Consider the following 27,660-nt stretch of genomic DNA (forward strand, 5'->3'; position numbering starts at 1 on the left):
AGCCCATGGGCGCAGGGGAGCATGGAAAACCTCAACCAGCTGTCCTGAAGTCTGAGTTTTGTGGATGCAGAAAAACGTCTGTGTGTTGACACCACAACCCCAGCTCTGCCTTCTGCATGAGGGTGACCATGTGGCTTTAATTCCCCAGGTTTGTACCAGGGAAAGACATACTCCAAGAGAACTCACAATGACTGAGACTGATGACAAGAGTCAGGTCTGGAGGGAGAAGCAGCAAACTACAACTATTTCCCAGGGATGTCTTGAAGGAAATTAATTTTACATCAGAAGACTAAGGAGTAGCTGGAAAATGTTGAAAATCAAATTCCCATAAAACATGTACATCCACATGAAGACTTGGAAGAGGTCACAGATTTTTTACAATAAAATAAAATACATTAAAAAAACAAACAAAAGGAACCTCAAAAAACTGTCACTGGAGAGCATCCAGATCAATGCACTGCATAAATGACAACAAAACATTTGGGGAATTCAGAGGGAACAAAAAAATATATAAAGAAACAAAACAGCAAAACAAACTTACACAAATGACTGCCTTAGCTCTAAAAACCTGATTCAAGGAATCCAAATTTAAGATTATTTTTTAGATTTAAGATAAGAATTCACATTTATTACTGCCGAAGTCTTCAAGACCTTAGGAAAACAAACCACCAGGAGTTAAATGATACTCAGAGAGGAGCTGATAGCTTTAAATATACTTATTGGAAAGCAAAGAAAGACTAACACAAATGAGGTAAGTATTAAAAGAAAAGGAACAGAATAAACCCGAAAAAGGAAATAATAAAGGGCAGGATAGAAAATGGAAATACAACAAAAATCACTGAAAGCAAAAACTTTTTCTTTGAAGAAAAACAGTAATGTAGAAAAGTTCTGGCAAGTCTGACCAAAACACACACACACACACACACACACACACACACACACACACACACAACAGTGATGGCAATAAACAAAATTTAGAATGAAAATAGAATTACACACACACAAAAATTTATTAAAAGGGTAGCATAAACAATTCCATGTTTTGAAAACCTTGGCAAAATGCATAAATTTCTGCCAAAATTGGTATAATTTTGACCTAGAAAAAATAGTTCAGTATACATGAAAAAATAATTAAATCGTAATGTCTAACCACTATCCTGTACACCTGAAAGGAATCTAAATGACAACTGTAATTGGAAAGAAAAAAAAGATAACCCCTATCGGCATATTTGTAGCATTAGAAAAAAAGAGGGCAAGGTGCCCAAATCACCTAATGAGACTAATGTACTTTGATTCCAACAAATGAAGATAGTACAAGAAAACCATGCCTGGATTCATTTTTCACTTATGAATATAGATTATAAATTTCAATAAAATACTAACTGATTCCAGGAGGGCATTAAAAAGAATAAATTGTGATCAAGTAAGATTTATTCAGGGAATGCAAGGAAGGTTCAAGGTGAGAAAAGCTAACATTACAATTCACCATATTAATGGTCTGATAGGAAGAAATCACATGATTACCTCACAGACTCAGAAAAAAACATTTGATAAGATACAATATCTGTATCTGTCTTTTTTTTTAAAATCAGATAATTAGGAATAGAGGAGAAACTCCTAAAATTGATAACGCGCAGCAAGCATCCTATTTAATGAAGAAATCACAAAAGCATTCCCTGTAAAATCTGGTCTGAGCCCAGGACGCCACTATCGTCACTTCTGTTTAACACGGGACTAGAAAGCCCAGTTACAAGACAGGAAAAAGTAATGAAAGATGTAAGGATTGGAAGGAAAATGACAACACTATTACCTCTTTGCAGATAATGTTATCATCAATAGAGAAATGTTAGAAAATTTGAGAATTTAGCATGGTTACTGAGTATCAGATCAATTTAAAAACATTACGACCGAGACCTTGTGCTTAGTAAAGGCAGGTTCTCTTCCTTTTCCATCTGGGATGTTGTACTTTTATTGGCCTCAATTCTCCTAACTCTCCAAACATTCTTATTCAGGCCCATTTGTCTTGGTCAGGACCATTTCCACTGTCTATTGGTAAATGTCCCCTACAGCTCAGTCTTTTACCCTCAGCCCTTTATTTATATACTTTCAGAAATCTGATAACTCCCCAATTTGTCTCCAGGCTGCCTTCACATCTGTGTTCCAGCTCTCTATTTCCAACTACGCAATGTTCTCTCAAATTCCTATTCATCACACCCACTCCCCCCTTCTAAAAACCCCTCCACCCCCCAAATCTCCTGGTCAAGCAGTGTCATTATCACCATTCTGTGTCATCCAGGCATGAAATCTTTGACTTGTAGTTTTCCTTCCCTGAAGACAGTGGCCATTCAATAAATGTTTGTTGAATTAAAGACCTGCCAATGTTTTGACTTGTCTTTCCTTTCTTACTGCCTCAGGCTTAATCCGAAGCCTCATTCCACCTTGCTTACTAGATCATTAGAGCCGCCTGCTGTTTGTTCGTACCTAATGAGGGTTCCATTCAAGTAGACCAGTGGTTGGCTTTTTTCTGTAAAGTTTAACTTTAAAGCGTAACCGCTGTAATGATGTGTAAGCAGCCATTACCAATCCATAAAGAAATGGCTGTGGCTGTATTCCAACAAAACATTATTTACAAAAACAGGTCAGAGGCCAAATTTGGTCCACAGGCCATAGTTTGCTGACCTCTGAAGTAGCCTATTGGGTTTTTCCAAACCCAAACTTTTCTTATCCGTGCTAATTTCCACACAGAATCCAATGATCTGAGTAAAAGAAAATCTAATTTGTTTTCTGTTTTACATATAATACTGGTTGCCAGCTAGAAATTAAAATTAATTACTTAAGTATGTTGCTCATTACTTTCAAAACCTTATTTTCCCTTTAAATTTATGAACCTTGTAAGAATAATTTACTGGAAATTACATCAATAGTACTGTAAAGACTTTGATTTAAGCAGGACAAATAGGAAGAGTTGGCAGCCAAATAATCTTTCTGTCTTTCATGGAGGACTATATCGGGAATGATTAGGAGCTGCCAATAAAAAATTTTGATTCAATGAAGAGATTAAGATGACATTGATGGGCTTTTGATTTCAATAAGCGGGAAAGGTCCAGAATTCTGCTAACTATAGGAAAAATAACAACGTGTCCCCTCTAGACCTTGAGATGAAACTTGATTATAAAAGAAGGTATGAAAAAAACAATGCATAGTGGCAGCTCAGAAACATCCTACTGTTCTAGACTTATGGCAGCCCTTCTTTCCCCATATTAAAATGGGATACAGACTTCCCCAAGATATCTACCTATCAGCCTGTCTGTCTGTCCGTCCGTCCGTCCATCCGTCCATCCATCCACTATCTAATCTCTCCTGTCCTCCTTTACAAACATGGAATAAACCAGGATTTATGAAATGAATAAATTCTTTACAAATGTCTAAAATGGAATAAATAATACATTTTTTATAATGTTTATGTACTTAGTTTCTTGACAATATGATTGTTAATGAATGACTTCCTTCAAACCTTCCAATAACTTCCCTCTACACATTAAAACCCAAATTTCTTATTACGGCCTACTGAGTCCTACATGACCTGGTCTCTGCTACTCTCGTGGGCTCTGCTAACGATACTTCAGATGCTGCGATCACAATCGTCCTCTCTGTTCTGTGCCCAGCTAGTTCTTGCTATAGGGGCCCTTCATTTGCCATGTTGCTAATACTTTGCCCTCATGGCTTTCCATGGCTCATTTCTTCAGGTCTCAATTCTAATGAGATCTTCCCCAGAAGCTTTCTCTGATCATCCAATGTAAATGAGTCTCCATCACTCTGTACGTAACCCTACTTTGTTGTTTTGTTTGTATCACAACCTGAAATCACTGTGCTCATTTTCGGCATACCATCCTCTCTCCACACATCTGCTGAACGGAGATCCGTGAGCAGGGACTTGACCTGTGGGTCACCACTGGATTTCTAACACCTAGAGGAGTGCTGGACACATAGTAGGCCCTTACTAAATATTAAGCAATTAACATTTGCTGAGCAAACAGGTGTCCACCTCTGTTCTACATTCAGGCTATGATTCTTAGAAGTGTTGGGAAATCTCAGAATCCTAGAGGTGACCCTAGAGGCAGCAGGATCTTACAGAGGACCTTACAATCCTTAATGTTGGGGCATGAATAATCTAAACTTGGATAAAGAGTATCAGTAGAACATACAGTTTCAGTTCAGCAAGATGAATAAACTCTACTGTACAACATGGTACCTACAATCACCAATAATGCCTTATACAGCTAAAAGCTTATTAAGAGGGTAGATCTCATGGTAAGTGCTCTTCCTACAATTGAAAAAAAAAGTGTCTGTAGAAACCAAATTTAATTTGGAAGGTTTAAAAGCAGCGGATGCTGCTCTCCTTATATTCTGAATTTGGGTTAAACAACCAAAAAGCTGAATTGTTAAGAGAGAATTCGGAGTTACCTGGGGGTGTGTGGTAAGCAAAGAGGACCCAGAGACGTAAGACACTTTCTCATAATGGGACTGGATGATCCAGTTGGAGCTTCCGAGGGCGTAGCCAGAGCTTAGAGGAGTCACCTGCACGGCACCAAAAAGCTCCTAGAAAAGAACCACAGGAAGAATGTGTGATGAGCTTGCAGCAATGCAGCCACGCCACGAGTCTGTAGGAAAAAAACAACAGAAATACTCTTCTCCACTTAGAAACAGAAACTATTTTAAAGTAAACCAGAAAGCTTACAGGAAAACAGAAAGATGCTGGAGACCGGGGGGCTGACACAGAAAGCAATCCTACAGACTTTACTTGTCACCTCTGAGTTTCAGCCCATCCACGTCACCAGGCACCCACGCCTCACTCATGAAAAGGCGGAGATGATACATTACCAAATAAACTGAGACAGATACGTCAGTTTCCTTTTTCTTTTCAGGTTAGATGTTAATGTTATGGTTCTTCTGTACTGAGTGGCTCTGGGTACAAGTTAACAGAAATGGGAGCCCTTAATCATTATCAGGTTAGAGCTCAAAAGTTATGCTCGCCAAATTGCCTCTTGCTCTCTTTTACGTTCTCCATTTCCTATCTCATTTGCCCCAAATCTGCAAAATAGCACCCAGTAATCTAAAGTGAACAGAATGAGACGCTTTTCTCCTGACTCATAAAATGCTGATCAATCAAATACTAGCTAGTGATGGGGAAAGTAAGGGTTAGGAACTAGCATCAGTAAGAACTTGGAAGCAATGGAGGAAAAGAACACACGCTCTGTCCTTTCACCGTGCACTAGTACAAGATTCTAGTGACTGAATGGCTTATGAAAGGGAACTATGGGATCTTATCAAAACAGCAACCAAAAAAACAATATATATCGAAAGCATTCAGTAATCTCTTAAAATCTTCTCAACACTCACAATTTTCTGAGAGTATCCCACCAGCTGGATTTTACTAAGGGCGGAGTTCACCTCTTGCATTGTATAGCATCTTCTCCAGGTGGATACGTCCACCGCATCCTTGAGGGGAGAAGGCAGCAGCCTGTAAATGCATCACAATGTCAAGTCACATCATGCAGGATTCCTTTCAAGTAACTTGTCCATTTTGCCCAAGTTGTCCAATTTACTGGCATATAATTGTTCACGGGATTCTTCTGAAATCACTTTTATTTCTGTAAACTTGATTGGACTGCCCCCCCTTTCATTTCTGGTGCTAGTAATTTAAGTCTTCTCTCTCTGTCTCTTGGTCAGTCTAGGTAAAGGTTTGTCCATTTTGTTGATCTTTTCAAAGAACCAACTTTTGGTTTCACTGATTTTTCTGGATTGCTTTCCTAGTCTCTATTTTGTTTATCCAGCATATAGCTGGATCTTTTTCTAAAACCTAGTCTGATAATTTGTTATTGGATTGGACTGTTTAAGCCATTAATATTTAATTATATTATTGATATAGATGGCTTATGTCTACCAATTTAATTTTTGTTTTCTGTATGTCTCATGTCTTTTTTGTTCCTTTATTCCTCCTTTACTACTTTTTTTTAATAGTTAATGAATATTTTCTGAGGTAGCCTCCTAAGTTTTTTCATGATTTTTCACTATTTTTTAAAAGTTATTCCTTAGTGTTTGTTCTAGGGTTTAATCACATACATCTTAATATAGAGCATTTCTTTATGACATCTCACATTCTCTTCCCTGTTCACAAAAGAATGGGCCCACAAAGCTATAGAAATGGACTGGGTTAAACATAGAAAAGGCTTGGCATAAAAGGGGAAAGTAAAACATGATTTGTGACTTTTCAGACCAGCATTAGGAGCATCTATTAAAACAAACAAACAAACAAACAAATAAACAATGTGTCGTAAAAAAACATTTTATCATTTGTTTTAACATAATCAAGAACAGACCAGAAAAGTAACTTCCCTGAGATTCTCTGTACAATATAATAAAGGTGAAAAGACTTCTGGTGAATTGAATACATACATTAGCTCTGCTCTTTCCTGAAATATTACTGAACAATATCGTAAAGGGCTTCACACACACACACACACACACACACACACACACACACACACGACAAAGAGGATGAGAGAAGAGACAAGAGCAATAGCATTTTAGAAAAGTGGAAAGCAGAAGGATAAGTGATGACTGACAGCAGACCCAGGAAAGTCCAATTCAAGTAACTTAATTTATACTGCAGAACCCACACAAAGCTCAGCAACCAGAAACAATAGGCATGACTGAAGTGAAGTTGAAGGTGGGCCTAAAACAGGAGGATTTGTTGACAAAACTGATTAAGAAATAGAACCTTCCAGTTCTCCTCACCTGTTCCATATAGCTCAGCAATTGCCCCTTGCCATCCCAGGACCATTACCAGAGGTTATTCTCTGGAGAGAGTGAAAATAAGAGTCTGGACTAGGGAAAATCATCAACAGCTAGAGGCAGCTTTCTTAAGCAAAAATTTATATACTGACAGTAAAAATGTTCTGCTCATATGACTCCCTGAACACTTTCAGTTAGGCTTATACCCTCCAGGTTACGATACTGAAAGAAACTTCTCTGAAAATTTTGATCAGCACCAAGGAAAAAACTCAACTAAAAGATACACTGGGGTTTCACAATGAAATTGCTGAACCAGATTACATTATGGTTTGATTTCAACAAGACCTACGTATAGCACACAGACATTTTAATCAGTTTTTTAAAAAACTGTCTAACTCTTAAACATGTGTCAATAACCAAGGATTATGATACATTTGAGGAAAGTATCTGAAACAATAAAGGCCAAAACAAATGGAGGAGGAGGAAAGAAAATGAGAGAAAGTAAATGAGGCAGGTAGAATATAATATCATTACTATCCTTAGAGAGATAAATAAGATAAGCTATTTAGGAAATGAGAAGATTCTTCTACTAAAAAAGGTGAAGCATTAGAGAATAAAAAGAGCTCTTGGGAATAAAAATATGATAGCAGGTAGACAGTGAAAGCATGCCAACAAAACGTATCAAGATTTTAAAGTGAGCTAAAAACACTAAAAAAGTTATACAAGAGGTGAGAGACCCACATAAACGAAAAATAAGAAAAGCTTAAAAATGAGGTGCTAGAATTCAAAGAATTAGAAATTTTTTAAAAATTCAGAAATGAAGACTGAACTAATAGAAACACACGAGTGAATAAATACAACAGATAATGCTGTTAAATAAAATATAGGAAGGAAAAATTGAATGCTAAAAAGAAATGAAGAGATAAAAAGAATTTGAAAGAAAGTGGCCAAGTGGCCTGAAGACAGCCGAGGAAGATTCAACATCCAGACAATAGGATTCCCTAACAGAAACCCAAGCAAAGCAACAGAACAAGTAACAAAAACCATAATTGCTAAAATTTAAAAAAGGCTTGAAACGACACACGATAAGAACACACCGTATGCCTGAGAATACTGGCCCAGAAGAATTAACACACGATGTATTATGGGAAAAATATTTAGACTATACAGAAAACAGACAAACACATCTTTGGGCATGTGGGCAAAAGGGGCAAGTGACTTACGAGAAAAATAAAGTTAAATTCGATCAGAGTTTAACAGCAATGCATTTTACTAGAAGAAAATAGAATAACATATTTAAGACACTCAAAGAAAGAAAATGCAAGCTAAGGATTAGACATCTAGTAACATTGACTTTCAAGGTCATAGAGCACAGATAAACTGTTATTAACCTGCGAGAACTCAGGGTATATTGTTCTGGTGATCCCATCCACAGATTTCTTTTGAAGAATGAGCTTCAGACAAGCAAAGTGAGAGGAACATCAACATATGGGTTGGTAGTGGGTATTAAATACAGAGTTACTTGTAGAAGTAACACCAAGTGAAGGTTAAAAAGGAGAGAGAATGATATGCAATGGTTATAGTTTCTGACGACATACAATAAAAAATATATTTTTTAAACGCAAGGAAAATATACATGCTCTGCCCTCCAGAGAGGCCTAGAAACAACGATCAACCCAGTAGCAATGACCATTACTGGCAACCAAACAGAAGCTTCAAGTTCCATTTCCCAGTAAAAGAATCCAGAGTTTCTTGCACAAATGGGTGATTCCAGATTTAGGACAGGGAATGTACAAGAGGAGTCTTAAACATCCTGCCACACCACATAGCAAAACAACAACAACAAAACAATAACAAGCAAAACAAAAAAACCAAAACAATCAAAGACTACAAAAGGTCACAGTAAAAGGATGCCGTGGATGACGTGAAATGTTTTCACTGCCAAAGATGGGACAATCTGAGCTGCAAAAAGGACAATATTGCTGTGTGTTGTAATCCACGAAACATGTTTCAGAGGGGGTTGTGACTAGATTGGGGCACAGAGAGGGGCTTTTGAGTTACCGGAAATTTTCTATCTTTTAACCTAGGCAGTATTTATAAGGGTAGTTGCTGTATAATAATTTATTAACTATATGTATTAGTTTTTTGTGTGTGTTGGTATCTGTGTTTTATATTATAACAAAAGGCTTAATTTAAAAAATAGAACAGTTTATGCCAAAATAAGAAATTTGATAGCAGAACTGAAAAACTCATAGAGAGGTTGGGTGATAAAGTTAAAAGATTATCCCAGACAAAAGAACAAATAAAAACAGAGATGGAAAAGAGGAGAGAAAAATATCTGAGTGCCAGTCTGGGAGGTTCAACATCTAAATAACAAGAGTTCCAGAAAGAACGCAAAAAATGAGGAAGAAAACTTTAAAAATAAGGGGAAAATATTTCATTTAAAACCAGAATTGAAGTTCTTGATTTTCCAGATCAGGGGTCAGCAAACATTTTCTATAAAGGGCCACAGATATTTTAAGCCTTGCAGACCATACAGTCTCTGTAATGACACAGACAAAATAAATGAATGAGTGTGCCAATAAAACTCTATAAAAACAGTGGAGAGCCAGATGTGGCCCTCAGAACAGGAGCGTGGCCATAGCTGCCATCCCGTTCTAAATTGAAAGGGCCCACTAAGTACCCAGCACAAGAAGGAAAACCGTCCTTTAGTAAAAATGTATCATCATAAACTGACAAAAACAAAGAGAAGACCCTAAAAGTTTCCACAGAGGAATAAACAGGATTCCCACCAAAAATCTAGACTCAACAGCATTGGGCTTTTCAGTAGCATTTCTGGGAGCTAGAAGAAGAAAATAGAGCAATGCTTTCAAAATTCTAGGAAAAAAGTCTTATCTAATCTTCATTTCTATCAGTGTCGGGGTAGAAGAAAGGCCTTTTAGACGTGTAAGGTCTCAGAAAATGTACTTCCCATGCACGTCTTTCTCAGGAAGTTATTGGAGCATGTGCTCTGCAAAGTGAAGGTGTAGACAACAAGAAGAAAAAGGACCCAGAAAACAGAACTTCTAACAGAAGAAAGAGGTGCAGAAATGTTCAGGATGATGATGAAGAAAATCCCAACCTAAGAGCTGTGCAGCGGGCGGAAGAGCAGCTGAAGTCACACTAGAGGAAGAGAGAAGGCTCTGCGAGGGGATTTTTTAAGAAGATAAAATTGTCAGAACACTTAGAGATATATATACAAGGGGCAGAGGCTTAGAAATAAATTAGGAATAAGTACATGGGAAACTAAGCAAATAAGGAAACGAGACAATTACTAACTCAAGGGAAAACAAAAAGTTGTGCAAGAAGAAAAAAAGAGCTCTAACAACGGCCTGTGAACTGCATTTATGCACCATAATAATGGAAAATACTGAATAGAGAGTTAGCCGAAATAGCAGAGCTCTTGTTTCCATTCCCTTCACCTGCTTCTCCAGTGACAAAATATCAATCATCCTTCTTTTTACCTCTGCATAAACAGACACATGAAGATTTTATTTCACTTATCTGTCCTACATATATTGGATCGCTTTAGCTTTTACAGTACGTATTCAATAACTACTTTACTTAGCCCTGACCATGGCCATAGCATTTAAGTTTTGTAAAGGATACAACAGGCACAACTTAAAGGCCACTGCTCCCAAGGAGCTGAAGTCTGAAAAAGATTTTACATCAATACAAGGCAATAGAAGAGATGTCAAAAACCATGACTCACCCATGCCTGCAAATGTGCCTTCCTTTATAAAAGGGCCTAAATGTATTAAAAAAATACAAATCTTAACACATCCACACCCACCTTCCCCTCGCCCACTTTAATGCCTCTCCATTACACTCAGGATAAAATCCAAGGCTCTTCGCCTGACTTTATAACTTTCTTCTTTATTCTGTATTTTACATCCTATATACTGAGCTATAAACAGCTCTCCGAGCACCAGGCTCCCTCAAGCTTGTAACCTTCCCCATCATCGTCTTCACATTTTTGTGGACAAGACTTCCTTTTGCTTTGAAACAGACCACTTGTGGCTTTTTCTCAGTCTTGTACCACTAGGCAAGGCCAGGAGCACGTCCTCTAGGCAGTTTGGGAAGACGTCCTGACTCTGAGTACGGAGACAGGGAAGTGGAACAGAAGCACCCCTGGAGAGGCTGCTGGGAGAGGGTGCTGCTCCTGCTGCTCTCCTCCCTCCGCTCCCCTGGAACTCTGCCAAGCACTTTGAGGAGGGAGAGGTTTCTCCTAGAGGCTGTGACATGCAAAAGACAGACCTCTTCCTCTCCGCTACCTCTTGACCTCAGCCTCAGTTTCCTCATTGGCAAGACAGGGAGAACGTCACCTTTCTTTTAGAGCTGTACTGCAAGGGTGAACGATACAACGCATGCATCTGGCACAGCACTGATGCTGAAATAAGACGGTCTCCAACCCTCCCCAACATACACAGCCATCACAGCCCCAGGAGCATACGGATCTGCCAACAATACTGTAGTGACCTTCAACCCAGGTTGATTTATTTTCATGAGTAGCAATGACAATGAACTCGAGTGGCCCAAGCACTACTCTAGAGGGTCTCCAGGAAGAACCCAAGCGACTCCCCTGCGTTAGTTAGCTCCTCCTTTCAATTCCTCAGGATCAGATTGCCCCGTGGCGTGCACCTCCTAGGGCTGCCCTTCATAAAAAATAGACTTCTCGTGTTGGGTTGAGTAGGGGTGAAAGGGTTTCTTAACTTGATGCCCGAGCTGGAACGCTATCAGGGGAGTGGCCAGAGAGTGCCATTGTTTAACAGATAACACTTGCAGCCCAACTGCATCTCTCAACCCCATGGAATTTATTTTATGGTGCCCTCAGCTTTGCCAAGGCCCTGCAATGGAGCCACCTCTCTCACGGGGTGAGCTAAATACAAAGCCATGCACAGGCGAGGTGAGGCCTGCTTTCTTCACTCTGGCTTCCTTCCCGTCCCTTGACAACTGGTATTGCCATTACCTAAAACACCACCTGCGCTTTACCTTCTTCCCCTGACGGCCCTCCTCAGCGTCCCCTCCTCTTCCCACCCAGGACAACGCCCTGTGGAAATGAAGCAGATTAAAATCTGGAGCAGTCTCTCGAAAGGAGTAACTTGGTTACGTGCATGCTCCCACTCTCTGCTGGAGATATATTCAGCCTCCAGGGTAAGCTAGCAGATGTGCTGAGCCCTGAGTAAGGGAAAGAGGGAAGACTGAAGATGTGAAGCATTTACTACTTTTGTCCTCAAGAGACCAGAACCTGTTTCTAGAGAAATTACTGGAGTGTTTTGGGTAGGGAAATAATTTCCTTAAGCAAAACAAAAGACTTGTGAAAAATTCAGGTATGTTTCAGCTCAGATCTTTTCCCATTTCCCCCTTCAGGGTAAATGGCATAGAAATCATAAACTTATGTTCCAGAGAAACTGAAGAAGGCATTTGTTTATGCAGAAGCATTTGACTATACTGATTTTTTAATAATCAGCTTAGTAGAGTACTTTTGGGGTGGGTGGAGAGTGTCTTGTTAAATACTCTCAATAACAAAAACAATAACATATATCTTTGGACCCCATTATATCACATGGTAGTATCTTTTCCATTTTTATAGCTTTAGCCTTGAGCACGGTGCTCAACATAAAGACTCAAAAGACAAAATGTCTGTTCACTTGTTACCCCAGGAAAAGCAGGAAGCAGCGAATCCTTCATTCACGAGCCCTCCCTGAAGAAGAGCAGTAAGTTTGGGCAGAGCTGAGCCCTAGGACTGTGAGAGGTGCTGGACACATTAAGGAGGAACCGACCAGTGAGACTAAGATGGAGGCTAAGAAGGTCCCAGCGACTCTGGTCTCCGGTCTGACCTGCTCAGGTTATGGTTTCATGGCAGCAGTTTCTGACACGGCTCCCAAGGAACCTGGCCGCCGGGAGCCCCCCTTGTGTTATCCCCTTCCCCTGAATGTGTCCGGGACATAAAGTCTTGCTTCTATTGAAGAGGACAGGACAAAAGCAATAGGATGTCACTTCTAAGATGAGGTGACAAAAGACTTTCATGTTGCCCACTCTTTCGCCCTCCTGCTTGCGAGCTTGGATCTCATCGGCCGCCATGTTGCAGATGCTCTGCAGGGAGGCCTGGGGGACGTTTCAGTCCAAAGTCCCTGCATCCCCCTGCATCCTGCCAGCGACCACACGAGTGAGCCAGGTAGGGGATCCTTCCCAGCGGAGCCTGAGGTAACCGCAGCCTCCAGGAGACCCAGGTGACCCAGGGTTACTAATAAATTGTAAAATTTTCTGGCCTTGTGCTAGTACAGAGGCAGTGTTGTAATACCTTCACTATGTTTGAGCCTTTCTCAGGTCTCCTCAATGACATTTTTATAAACTTGAATTGTACAGAATTTTTGTGGAAAGCTTATCTTCATATCCAATTTAACATTGATTTTTCCTTCTTCCAGTTGCAATATTGAGCAATTAATTTTTTTTCCTCCATATTTCTAAAATCAGGGTAAACTACTTCCCTCCCAGATTGTTGTGAGCACTACAGCAAATGAGCAATAAAATATATATTAATAGGTAAATATTTTATGATATTTAGTGCATATTAATTCCCCCTCACCCTTAAATTCTTTGGGTACCTGATTCTGGTAGCTTACATACTGACGACACCTTTCAGATCTAAAACTAAGTATTTGTCATTCCTCTATTTGAAAATGTCTAGGAGTTTTCCTTTTTCATATACGTTTGGTGACTATTATTTTCACAAATGAAGAATTTGGTTAATTTTCCATTAGCTAGACAGACAAAAGACTTAAATGAGAAATTAGTCAAATGTACTGCTGATATTTTCAAAAGCACAAAGTTTCATTCTTCTTTTGTATAATGTGAACTTTCAATTCTTTTCTCTCCTTCCTGCTGTGCCCCGGGTTATTTTCACTAGCCAGTCACCTCCCAATCACGCTAGGTTTTACCCATACTGCTCCCTCTTATTTATTTTTTTAACTTTTATTTATTTAAGTGTGTTTTCCCAGCACCCATCAGCTCTAAGTACTAGTTGTTTCAATCTAATTATGGAGGGCACAGCTTACAGTGGCCCATGTGGGATCGAACTGGCAACCTTAAGAGCCCTGTGCTCTAACCAACTGAGCTAACTGGCCACACGCTCCCTTCTTTCAGAATCATCTCTTTCCTCATTCAAACTCTACCTAATCTGCCAAGCCCAGCCTCAAGTCTTGTCACTTGGTACCTAATCTTTGCTTGAGTCTAAAGATGTTAGGCTGTGGAAGGCAGATGTGTCCCAGTTACTGAACGGGGGTTGTGTGAGCCAAGCTCCTTTAGTACAGTGACTGTCTTCAACTTTGTTGGGCATTTCGCTCCACACTGACTGTAATGCCAGGCACTTACTACTTCATCAACAAAGAAGTTTGGTGTTCTCTGAATGCCATATTATTACCCACAAATTCCTTTTGCTAACATAACACCCTTTTATTTACTCTTTCGCTGGTCGCTTTGTCATCTCTTCCTCTAGTTCCTAACTTCTTGTAACTTAGCTTTCCCTAAAACTCTCCTCGTGCTTCCTTGAGGACATTCTCATAGAGAGGCATTTACAGAGCCATTCAAAGCCATTAGGATTATTGGCTGATTAATGATAAGTCAGATAAGGAAACCCAGCGGGAACTACTTCTCTTTTTTCTGGCTTTCTATTTTATCAGTCAAACTCTCAGAGTCTAAATGTTTCATAAGTAGTTTCTAAAAGAGTTCATTGTTTTGTTTTGTTCTTATCACTTGAGTGCTTAGTAAACTTTTTCCCAGTGCTATGACCTCAAGCCAGAACCCAGCTGTCTCTCTTCTTCCATGGCACCAACACAAGCAGCACAAGATCACATATTTTTGTGAAAAAGGAAGACTTTTAGCATAAAAGCTTACAAGTAAGACAATGGTTGGGCTTTTTCTCAGAGTTTGATGAATGAACAAAATGAAAGTAAGAGAAGAATACAAAGAATATCAGCAGCAGAAAAGTTGTTTTCCTCTCATCACAGCAAACTGCTTAACATAGTGTGGGTGGGAGGAGTGGAAGTTAGCAGAGAGTTCCTCAATATTAGCATTCCTCAATATCAGCCTGAAACTAGATTATGATCCCCGAGTTTTGTTTTAGATCAATTTGTTTCTGAAAATGACAAAAGCAATGGCTTAGACTACCACAGCACACTAAAAACAATTCTTGAGAGTACCTAAACTGTCTTTGCTTTAATTCTGTGCTCATCAAAACAAACTCTTTATCTATAATTTGATCTCTTAAGTGGACATGCTGATCAGAACAGTGTCCTAGAGAGACAAACCATTCTAATTCTGGAGCCAGGCGGACGTCTCAGTATAAAGTAATTAAATGGAATTTTTGTTGGTCAGTCAATATCCCGGGAGTTTGGGTAGCCTGAACCAGTCCCTCAGAGGCTAATTCACTCTGAGTGAAATGAAATGATTAAGTTTCTGGAACTGCAAAGCTGAAGAACAAGCTGTGAAGATGCCATCAAAGAACTGCCACTGGGTGAGGATCTGCTTAAGGAGCCCCCACCCCCAGCTTTAAAAACTCTAACAGAAGTGAACTCAGAGACAATTTAATTCAATTCTCTTATTTTACAGAAAAGAGATTGAGTCACAGAAACAGAATGACAATGCTAAATAACTACAGGCAATTGTGGGATGAGAAAATGGTTTCCCTTCTACTATCCTACGTTGCTTCATCAGGAGAGGCAGCGTTTAAAGACAAATTAGGCTGTGGGAGGCAGATGTGTTCTCGTTACTAAAAGGGGGTTATGTGAAGCCAAGTGTATCATGAATGGGGATAAGGACAAAGGTGTTTACTGAGCACCTACTATGTGCCTGGCACCATAAAAAAAAGACTTTACTCATATTACTCATTTAATTCTCCCAACAACACTGTGAAGTTGCTCATATTATTCCTAGGAAACAGAGCCTAGAAGAAATAAATTGCTGTAGCTACTAAGAAGCAGATCTGAAATTCAAATACTAGTCTATTTGACGTCTAAGTCATAGCTTTAATTTTCTTCCTACTAGATAGTTAGACCTGATTACTCTATAAATACCCAAGGAGTGTCAGAGCAGAGGAACTTCAACTACGGCATTCTTGTTTTTCCTTTTATATCTTCTGTAAGGTATGAACCCACATTTTAAGCTCTGAGCACTGAAAACTGCCAGAACATTTCAGCCAGGAATATATCAATGCATCATTCTTTACTGCTTGTGAGGATTATGACGATATCCTTCCTTATAATTGCAGGTTTCTAGTCTTACCACGTATACAAAAAAATGCTAGCCTTAAATAAAAAACACAAGAGGGCGGGTTAGTTTCTAAATGAAATATTTTGCTTTGAATTTTCCCATTAAAAAATCTAAACTTTGAAGTGAGTATGAAAAAGTCAGAGACTGAAAAATTATATTGCAAGGGCTTCTCCTTTTCCTACCCTTCAAAATCTTTTTTTTCAAGAAGAGTAAACTGCAACGTCAAAATGAGCAAGAAGGATGGCTAACTTCTAAATAAATCTCAAGGAGCAATGTCAAGTGAGGCAGGGAGTCAGACAGCTGCCAAAAAGCAAGAGTAATAGTTTTTTTTTTTTGGTATACATACTAATACTAAATCAAATGCTAATTCAAACTACAATTTAAGGGAAATGATTTAAGGGAATTTGTCAGACTCCTTTGACTGACGAATTGGAAAGATTTTAATTTATTGTTTTCTTTAGTTGATGGTTTTATTAGTAACTTAAGCTACTAAGATGCATTAATTCTAGGCACTTAACCAAGCGATTGCCTGTATAAGATTTAAGTATAAGTCAAAAACTGGGGCTCGAACCTCAAATCCAACTCACAGAGGTGATTTTACTTGGATCATACAGGATTTTATTTTAATGTATGAGCCAACATTTTGGAAAGATTTTAAAAATCACATTTAAAACATCCAAATTTTGAGCTTCTCTTTAAAAAAAAAAAAAAAGGCAGATCTGGCAGTTGTGGGCTCACATGCCCATATGGCCACAATCTGCTAAAACTACTGTTAGCTGCCCCGTCAGAGGGTGTGGTCTCTGGCCCACAGCTCCCAGTCACCCGTCTGACTCCTATACTTTCTCATCCCTGCAGGCATCTGTGAGTTTGCGACCCCTGCTTTACAGGGACTGGATAAGGGGAGTGCAGGAATTAAAGAAACAAATCAACAACAACAACAACAAAAGACACTTGGGAAAAATGTCAATGTACTAGCCAGCAGTATTTCTCAGTATCATATGCCACAGTACTTTGGGACCTTAGAGATCAACTGGCTTGTGACGGAGAAAAATTTTCAAGTGACCTAAATCCTTTAGCATAAACGCTGTCCAAATGAAACACTTTTAGTATTCTGGCCCAGGGTTAAATTCTAGGTGACTATTTCGAAAGAACTCTTTTGCCTGACATCAACTACAAAACAGCTCTTCAAATTCTCCCACCACTTCTAATATTTATGCTGAGTTTATCCAGGAGAAAAAGAGGACACAGCTTGGTTTGTCTCTAACACCTCAGCATATTCTTTTCAATAATTAGACTCTTCTCTTTCTCTATTCATTAAGTATGGCTCATCTCATGCTCAAAAGCCAAAACAAAATAATTGACCAGGATCAGAAATGTGGTCATGACATACACAATAATGAAATACGGTTTTCTCTAACAGTGCAAGTTATTTCTCATTTCTCTATCAAGTTGATTTTCAAAAGTCTCTGATTTTTGCCCACCAGGTGGCGAGATAGCAAATTCAAGATTTTATTTTAACTAGCACCTTTTTTTAAACAGGAGATTTCCTAAGCATCTTATGAAATAAATTTCAGATCCCCTCCCTAGCACTCTGCTCTTTGAAGTTAAATTCACACTTCTCTCTAATATGCAACAGCACTTCTTTTGTGAGCCAGTTATCTTGTATTTTACAAAAAATGGGACATAAAGGAAAACTGCCAAGGACTCTGCCCAAGGTCACAGAAGAAAAGGCAAAATAAGGACTTGGAACTTCTTAAGACTTGGCCCAAGGTTTGAGAGTCAGGAAACAGGGACCTTTGAACACCATTTCTGGTGTGCCAAAATTATTTGTGGCAGAATAAATATCATAAAGAGTATAAATTTAAAAGGAGGAAGTAAGGGAAGCCAAGGCATACATGTTCCACGGAGAAAGAAAACAAAGTCCTAAGGTTTCTAAGGAAGGAAATGTAGAGAATTGGGTCCGATGTGGTCCAGTGAGCACATGGGAAAGAGAAAGAAAAGTGGAAGAATGTATAGCCATGGGCAGAAGGAAATCAAGCTGAGAATAAGAGTGTAAAATGAGGAGGGGAGGGGTCCCTGCTAAGGGGGTAAGCAGGCAGATCAAGGAAGCCGTTTATGTACATACAAATGACTCAGATGTGTGTGCCCAGAAAACATTCCCTAACATGAAGCCATACAGACACCATATTCCCAGTCAGGGAAACAGACACGTAAAGATCCATGAAACACAGGAGAAAATGTGCACAGTTAAACATCCTTCCTCCTCCTCTCACATAAAAGGAGGCTCACCTACACGGGACAAGAGGCGGGTGTGTGCCCAAGAGGCGGCTGAGCACAGTGGTTAAGAGCCCGACTGCCTGGGTTCGAATCCAAATTTTACTGCTTACTAGTTGGCTGACCTTGAGCAAGTTACCTAACCTCTCTGTGCCTGTTTTCTGTAAAATGATAATGTTAAAAAATTAAATAAAACACGGAATAGTGCCACATACGTTAAATAACATGTGTAGAAAGGAATGCATACAGAAGGCTCACATGCTCAAACTCTGAAACAGTTACAGTATAAAAACAAAGTAAGTGTACATATTTTTGTAGAAAGAATAGTCATCAAAACTAAGACATTCTAAAGTTTGGCTAATCAGATGGCTAACAAATCACTGACCTAGAGAGAAAGATAACTCGGTGGCAAGGTAGCTGGAAAAGAGGGGACTTAGGCAGGAGTGTGTGGAACACACTCTACTTAGGAAGACACGGGGCAGGTGTTGATGCCAGGCTCTGGATGCCATGCCTGCCAGGCCGGGACCCCTGTGGTGCCTGGAGGTGAGGGCAGCAGGCGGCAGGGCCAGAGACACATTAAGACTGACTGGTATCCTGTGCTGCCAATTAAACAGGACAGCACGGAAGTAGAACCAAGCTGCCTCTCTATCTCGTCTACTATATTTCTGTTTAGCTCTTGTCATCTGACCCCAGCACTCTACTAAAACTAACCTCTCTGGGATTTCCATCGCCAAGTGCCTCGTCTCCATCCCATGTGATGATATTTCAGCAATATCTGAGACAAGCCTGGGTTTGAGGAAACTTCTTTTTGCCCTTGGCTTCCATGCAGTGCTACACTTCTAATTCCAACTTCAAGGCCTCTTACACAACTCTTACCAAGTTTTTTCAATTCTGTCTCAGGAATTTCTTTTAAGTTAGACTCTTCACGTTCACTGCTACTGCCTTAAGTCAGGCCTGTGTTCTCTCCCCTGGGTTTCGGATAGTCTGATGGCTGGTCTTAGGCTGCCTATCTCTGCACTCCCATCCATCCTCCATGCTGCTTACAGTTATTTCTCCCAAAACGAATACGTGATCTCGTCATTCTCCTTCTTATAAACCTCTACTGATGGACTTCTCACTCTCGAAACTATTCAAACTTTACATGTCAGTTTCTTCATTATGTCCCTCCAACATTCCTCTTTAGTTTCTTCTTTCTCCTCTCTACCTTCTCTAATCCACCCTGAACTCTTGTTTCCTGCATACACTGTCTCCTACAATGTTGTGCCTGGAGCCCCACTTCCCGAACTTTTCTATCTGGAAAAGCCCTATTCTTCCTCCAAGACCCACCTAAATTGTCATCTCCTAACGAATGTCCTCCGCAGCTTCCCTAGGCAGAGAAGAGTTCTTCATTTTCTGAGTGACTCCAGTACTGTGATCAAGCATTTCTTCTGATACATGTCATCCAAGATTGTAATACCTGTTTAACTGTGTATTTATGGGAACACTACCCCTGAGTGCCTCAACAATAGAGCCAACTGTTTTACTGATTTTTAAAAACTCCCAGTACCTATCATGGCTGCCTCTTCAAGTACGTTGGTTGAATCAAACATAATAACCCTTTCATAAAACAGGAAAAAAAGAATCTTTTTAGTTCTAACAGTACATATGTTTAAGCATAAAATCAGTAAACAAATGGGGCTGTTTTGTAAAGCCTAAGGCTCGGAGGCCTGTCAAGGGGAAGAGACAGGCCTATTGCTCACCGCTGAATATCCTTGTTCTTCCACAAGGAGGCAGACTGAGCCTTGGGCACTCGTTCAATGAAATTCACCAGCTCTTCCATGAGAAGCCTGAGTTTAAATAGAAAAAGTAATGAACACTCATAACACTGCGCTCTCACACCGTAGCCAAGAGAAATGGGCTTGTCTGCCTTCCCCCAACCCAATCACCTTTCTCTCAGTTGCATATAAATGCTGGCAGCATTTTACACAAAGTTGAACAAAGACCTAGCCTTCTCATTGAATGTCCATGTTAAAAATTCAGAACATATATGATTTAATTCACCTTTAAAACAAGTCTGGCATATTTCTTGTCTCTAAACACTGAAATATATAAGCCTATGGCATAACTCTCACTCTGAAGATCACTGCCTTTGTAGAAGTAAAAATAAAAAAGGAGAAAAAGTTAAATGTGAAATACCCGAGTTTGGTGGCAGTAGGGGTGGTATTGGTAAGGTTTTTTAAAATGGTAATATCAGACAGACATTTTTAACTGGTAAAGTAAGCTTTCTTGATGTGTGTTTTAGGGATTAACAAAATTCCCCATGGGAGAACACTCTAAGGACGGACCCTAAAAACCTAACTCAGGTTTTTAAGGACAGGCTGTGCAGTTAACAGAATCACAACCAAGGGAATCTAAGAAATGCCTCACTCGATTGGATCGATGACCCGCATGCCCTAAGGGATATATGGAACAGAGAACTGTTAGAATCCTGGATAACTAGAGGATGAACAAAAAGCTAGAAACAGATTTTCAGTATCGTGAAGCTCCTTTCACAAGCAGACATGATCCATAACGACTTAAATCCTCTCCCAATCAACAGAGATATGGCAGGCTATAAATATATGAGGATCTGCCTGAATGCTGAACAACCTCCTTTCGTTTCCATTTATTTACTTATTCCTAGTGTCATCTCCTCTTTTCACCTTGCAGGAGCAGTACTAGTTTCAGCATCCTCAGATCTGGGAGCCAGGCTCATTATCATTCTGGTTGTAGCTTTCAGGAGAACAGTTGGGTGTGTCCATCCTCATGCTGTAACATTTTCAGGGTAGAGTCTCAGGTTTTCAGCTTAGCCTCTCGTTGAAACTGACCCATCATCAACTTGAGTGTTTTACTTTCCTATGTCTCTTCCTCAGATCCCTTACTGTTTTCTATACAAGCTGCAGGTAATGTGATTTGACACAAAAGCAAGGACATATTGTTTCATTGCTGGTAATTTCATCTTGTTGGCCTTCTGGCAAGACACTAGAACCCAAAGCAAAGAATCTATATGGACACCAAGATCCCATATTTTGGGTTTCGATAGTTTCACCTTCTACCACACTTTTTAGTTTGCTCCAGCACAGTTCTTTTTTGTGGGATAATTTTCTTCTAACTGACACCATGGTGACTTACAGCTACCATGAAGGCATGTGTTTGTCTGTGGGGGGGAAGGCGGGGGGGGGGGGTTGGTGCAGAGGAAGAGATGGCAAAGCGTTCTCAGAGTCAGAGTCCTGAATTTCACTCTCTCAACAGAACAGTCAACTTAACCATATAATTACTTATCCTGTTTTCTACAAGCAGTCTCCATTTATCGTCTGCACTAATCCATAAAATGGGAAATTTTGAAAGCAAAGAAATAAAACTTCTTCCTTTCTTAAATACGTTATGCTCCTTTCTCCTGAAGCTCTTTGTATTGCATCTTTGTGGCATCTTACTAAGCGTTACCTGCCCTAAATAGCAGCATTTGTCTTGGTGAACTCTTTCCAGCTTTGGTACAAACAACCCCCCCAAATAAACAAAAGACAACGAAGACTACTCACAGCATCAATCTCTAGGCAATGCCAGTGAACATCTGTTTTATCTAAAAGAGGTGTCTATTCATGCTTATTCCCTGGGTCAGCTGCTCAGAAGGAAATAACAATCACTCCTGCACGACACTCTAGTGAATAGTCACCACTGAAGCCAGGGGTTCTCTAGCCATACGGCGATGGCAAAGGAACACTCTCACCTGCCGATCTGAACGGTGGGCTCTGTGGCATACACCGTGCCGGTGAAGCCGGTGTGCTCGGTGACGTAGGGCAGTGCCATCATGCAGTGGTAGTTAGAGATGAGAATCACATCTACCGTAGACAGATCTATTAGCTCCGTCTGAAAAGCAAGGGGAGGGAATGATACATATCTGTTCAGAGCACATAGATCAACCTGATGGGACTGAAAAATGATGCTGTCAGAATGCAGAGAAGGAGGTTTTGTACTTCGGAATAATGATGCCTTTCCTACAACACTTTTAGTTTCATTTTAGGATATTTCTTCATATTAAGTAGCAGGACAAAATTGATAACAATGAGAATGCAGCTAGTCCACCATGTAACATTCGGCTCTGGTTTTACTAAACCAGAGTTTTCAGTCATAAGGATAAATGACAGCACTTTCAGCTGCTGCTGACTGGCAAGTAAAACCAGGTGACATGAAGTAGACAGCGTACAATATAGGCTGTGAGGGGAACCAGGATGTAATGCATCACTTCTACGGATTACGGGAACAGGGGGAGCAGCACGTAGAAACCAGCTCTTCAAAAGCTGAATGCAAGAACCAACTTTTTTTTTTGAGGTAACTTTAGATCCATTTGTGTTAGAGATAGAGCCAAAAAATGCAGTGGCAGAGTCACAAAATAAAATTACCATAGTCTACCCTAATCTTCACCCTGTATCTACCCATTCCTCCATTACTGAGGTCATGTGAAAATGGAAAAGACAGGATGGCAGGTGAGGGAAAATGCTACCATGTTTAGTGAATTTTATGAAAACCCGTTTAGTAGAAGGGAATGTTTTGCCCATAAATTTAAGTCCTACTCTTTTAAAGCTCATTTCTCTTCTTGCCCTAAGCCTTCCTAGTTTGCTCAGAGGAAAGAAACTACTTCCTCAGAACAGCCAAGGCCCTTTACGTACATCCCTCTTATGGCAGTTACTATTCTGTACAATGGCATCTCAAAGCATTAAATGTCCTTCAAATATTCTTTGTAGTATTTGCAAAAATATTTTAGCATCTGTCCCTCAAATATTAAATGCCTTTGAGGTTGACAAGCCTGTTGACTCATGTGTGTCCCCTCTCAGTTGTGGGAGCCAGCCTGTAACAGGCCCTGCGATGCAGGATTATAAGCAGCTCCCTCTGTGGGGACAAGTGAGACGCCATGGATCTGAGACAGCATCTCAACCAGAGTTCTTCCTCATAGAAGCTACTCCTGGGAAACTGTATGGTGCACTAAGAACAGCATGTGGTAAGTCAAGGAAGTGTTTGTTAGGAGAATAGGCTGTTGGGTGAGTATGTCCCCCACAGAGAAGAAGTAACAAAGATATCTGGGCCATCTTTGCAAATGTACCATTTTGGCTGTGGGTATTATCCGGTCGAATGACTTTCATATGAAACAAGTTAATTTAATAAAGATGTCAAGGCGCCATGGCGTAATCAGCTCCTCAGGACGGCATATAGGTTTGAGGTCAGAAGTTACTCACTGCTTAGGGCAATGGTAATCTGTGGGAAGAAAATGCCTAATGACAATAATAGCCAATTTATGTCACCCTAACTCCCATTCTGGGTACTGCAGTTTCAAGAAGGGTCATGTAACATTCTGCCGCTCCTATTCCTCACTACCTCTCTGGAACCATTTTTAAACAAATAAGGAAATTAAAGCAGAGTAGCAGAGAGACAGATCCAGGGGAAAACATGGGAAGGACAGCTGAAGTTACAGTAAAATTCAAAAGCTTCCCAGTTTCCCTCTCATGTATAGAAACTGGGTAAGAACATTTGAAATTTCTTTTTAATACATAAGAATCAGTCGATGGAGTCTAAAATGATGAGAAATTTGGTAAGGAAAGCTGGAAGAAAAAAATGTATATATATGTGTATATATATATTCTATATATTAGGTTGGTGCAAAAGTAACTGGGGTTTAAAAGGTTAAAAATAATCAAATATATGGTGATGGAAGAAGAACTGACTCTGGGTGGTGAACACACAATGGGATTTATAGATGATGTAATACAGAATTGTACACCTGAAATCTATGTAATTTTACTAACAATTGTCACCCCAATAAACTTTTAAAAAAAGTTAAAAATAATTGCAAACACCGCAATTACTTTTGCACCAACCTATATATATCAAGAATGCCTACATAATCATTGTCCCTATGAGAAATAAATTTAACATCCAAATCAAAGTTATATACTCACACTTATATACTTATTCACATACTTTCCCTCAGTGAAATCCGATGAACATTATTTTAATGTTAAACTTCCTGAATATGGACACTTGGGATCCACATAACGTGAACTGGGCCAAAGCTACCACAATGTATGGGATACTTACTATACTGTCTTAGCCCTTAGGTCTACAGTGCAGACCTTGGGGGACACAAAGCGATTTAAGGTAGCAGCACTAGGTTATTGTATCACCAGTTAGGCCTGCCTAACTCACCCGCAGATCAGTGAAGAACGGACTGTAGGAAGTACCTCTCTCTTGAGTCTATGACTCTCCTATTTTCTTCCCACCACAGAATGCCCTGGTTCTACCTTAAAACAGGGAGTACTACTAACTTGTCATAAACCAGGTGTTATGACACAACTTGAAAAAATTTTTTGTGGCTCCAGAACCCTAACAATATCAATGATCCTTTGGCTTGCCAAAAGGGGAACTGTGAAATGGTAATTCTCTAATTTCCAAGGTTAGTATTCCATATGGAACAAGTGAGAAAGTCATCAGAACACCAGCACATACATTCTACACCGCTGTCTAGACACTGAGGGTTGCAGCCGTCAGCGCCATAGTAGTACACTGAGAATAAACGTAGCACCTGGGGTTAGAATGTTTCAACAGACGGGGAACTGCCCGACCAATTCCTACGTGACAAATGAAGATGACAAAAAGATTTGAACTGCCCTTAGGGAGAGCACACGGGATTCTTGGTAACTGTCTACCTATACCCTTATTCTTACTATTTTGCCTCAAACTTTCTCCCTATCTGCCACCTTCAATTACCATGTCCTTCTTTGTTTTTCATCTTTTCTTTCACTCTGGTACCCTAAAAGGGCACATATACGTACTTTAAAGAGAGAAAAATATTTATCTGTAGGGTGTCAAAGAAAGTGTAGAAATGGAAAGGAAGGGAAGAAGAGGACAGAAATAAGGAAAACTGCACTCTGGATTTCTTCTGTTTGGCACTGAACTGTGTAAGTATTTTCTATAGGTGCTGTAATCCACTGGACACGTGCAAAGAACAGGATGGTAGATTCTCACTGATTTCCTCAGGAGCCCTGGACTAGCTAGCTACTGGCTTCCTTACATTTCATCTGTCTGCTAAGGGCCCCATCTAGGCCATTCTGGGGATAAGGCCTGTCAGCTGAGATTAGCTTTCTTTAGGACTAATGGAAACTGATCTTGATTCCTTTAAAAGGATGAGACTGGCCCCAAACTCTTATAACCAGTCCCACTGTGATAATAATAGGTTAACAACAGATATCCATAACTCTGTTCAGAATCTGTGGATGTCAAGCAATGTTCAATATGATTTTTTAAGTCAGCAAGAATTTTTACAGTTTACTGCACTGGCTAAGAACAATTCCCAATTACTCACCGTAAGCAAGACTAGCAAAAATATGGCTAATCTAAGACACAGGCATTATAATTACAAAACTGAAAGGCTAGAGTTATTTCTTTATCTTGCTCAAAACCATGCCCTAGTACAGGTGTCAGTGGGGACTTTGGAAAGAATTAGGAATAGGAGGAAGAGACAATGACTAACAAACAATAGAAAGAGCTCCTAAATGATCATATTTTAGCTGTATGACAAAGTACATACAGATTTATTTATAATAAATAACAGATTTATTGCAATTTGAAAATAGGAAGCTAAACCCCTTAAAATTATTTCTTGACTCTGTTTTGAAAGATGGTTAAGATAGGCTTTGCTTCTATAAGAAGATTCACTTTAATTTACCTCTGGTAAGCAGAATTCAGGCACAGAATCCACAAATACGTGACCGGAGCACTCCTTTAGCTCCTAAAAGAAATGAAAAGGAAAAATTCTAGGAAGAGATATCCAATAGATACAGCAACAAAGAAATTTCATCCCCCAAACAAACTGGTTGTGAGGAATCATAGACTGCTAGAGTTGGAGGGAAGCTAGTTTATTTAGGCCAACTGTTCACTGTTTAGGCTCAGGGAGGGTAGGTGTTTTCCTCATAAAAAATGCTGGTTTGTGGCTGACCCAGGACTTGAAATGCATATTTCTGATGCCTCTTTGAGTAAGCCCTGTGTAGACACACGCTGCTTCCATAACTCATGAGCCAGTACTTCCCAAATAACAGTTATGTAGACCATATCAGCACCATCACAATAACTTGGGAACAGTCATGTACCTCAGGATTCCTGGGCCCTGTCTGAGACCTAAGGAATCAGAAACTCTGGGGATAAGGTCATGGAAACTTTCTAACAGGCGCCTTCACTGATTTTGTTACACAATCAGGTTAGGAGTCCTGGCCTTAGAGCCTCTTTCTCCTTCTACCAAGGGTTGAAGGGCAGGGAGCAAGTAGAGAGGGAGATGAAGGGTAGAAGGTAGAAATGAAACTACTACCACCATCATCACCTCCATGAATGTAATCTTTGTCCTTGCAGAGAATACAATTTATTTGGGATTACAAATCACACGTATTCATTCAAAAGAAAAAAGGTATATACTTATAAAGAAAGAGAATATAGTACATCTCCCCACTCTGCCCATGACCTACCATATTTAATATGCTTGTGTTAGTTTGGATTCCCTTACAAAGAGACCCTGAGAGAAGCAAGATCATATGGGAGGCGCTGAAAAACAGCAGGAGGGTGGGCAAGTGATAAAGGGAAAGGAAGTGGCTGACAATGGATGTGTTATTGAGCCACATACCAATGTGGGTAAGTGGGCCTTATTCCCATGGGGAAACTCTGGGGTGTAAAACATACACCTTGAAGTTACCCTACCCAGGGACAAGGAATCTGGAATCATTATACAGCAACCCCCGCTTTTTGTGCAGCCTCAGGAAAGACTCTCCGGCAAAGCCACGCAGGGGTGGCAGCTGGATTCTGACGACAGAGCACACTGAACAAACACCAGTGGGCCACCAACAGAGTCTGCTACAATGTCCCCAGAAGGCCATTAGAGTTGCTGTCCTCTCTCACTAACACTTTAAACTGAAATCTATGGAGAATTTTTTGTTTCATCAAGGTTAAAGCTATCTATGACTTTATGATAAAACTGGTAAAATAGAGTTTGGTTGACAGTTTGCTCCATCACAAAGAGAAAATACTGTTAGAATTTTGTTCCACTGTGTTTTCATTAGTCACTGAACATGTATTTCTATATATTCACATATACATGTATCTATATTTATATTTGAGTCTGAATGATTTTACTTTCGATCTTTATCTGAATATAGGGTATTAACTATGTTATTTTCCTTTTGAATTTTACATGTCTCTTATCAGAATCTTGATGGAAAAGAACATTTC

The 27,660-nt window shown here is 39.8% G+C and overlaps 1 protein-coding gene across 7 annotated transcripts in view; it reads right to left on the reverse strand.

The window, feature by feature from the left end:
• Positions 1-27,660, reverse strand: part of INTS9 (integrator complex subunit 9) — an 82,317-nt gene that overhangs the window by 21,227 nt on the left and 33,430 nt on the right. For all 7 annotated transcript variants that reach the window (XM_081077283.1, XM_081077284.1, XM_081077281.1 and 4 more), the window contains 5 exons: positions 26,114-26,176; positions 22,124-22,263; positions 20,118-20,204; positions 5,401-5,521; positions 4,465-4,599 (listed from right to left, as the gene is read on the reverse strand). In XM_081077283.1, coding sequence (XP_080933409.1) covers positions 4,465-4,599; positions 5,401-5,521; positions 20,118-20,204; positions 22,124-22,263; positions 26,114-26,176 — 546 coding nt within the window. The remainder of the gene's footprint in view (positions 1-4,464; positions 4,600-5,400; positions 5,522-20,117; positions 20,205-22,123; positions 22,264-26,113; positions 26,177-27,660) is intronic.

This window comes from Rhinolophus hipposideros (assembly GCF_964194185.1).
Source record: "Rhinolophus hipposideros genome assembly, chromosome: 16".
In the NCBI taxonomy this organism is placed as follows: Eukaryota; Metazoa; Chordata; class Mammalia; order Chiroptera; family Rhinolophidae; genus Rhinolophus; species Rhinolophus hipposideros.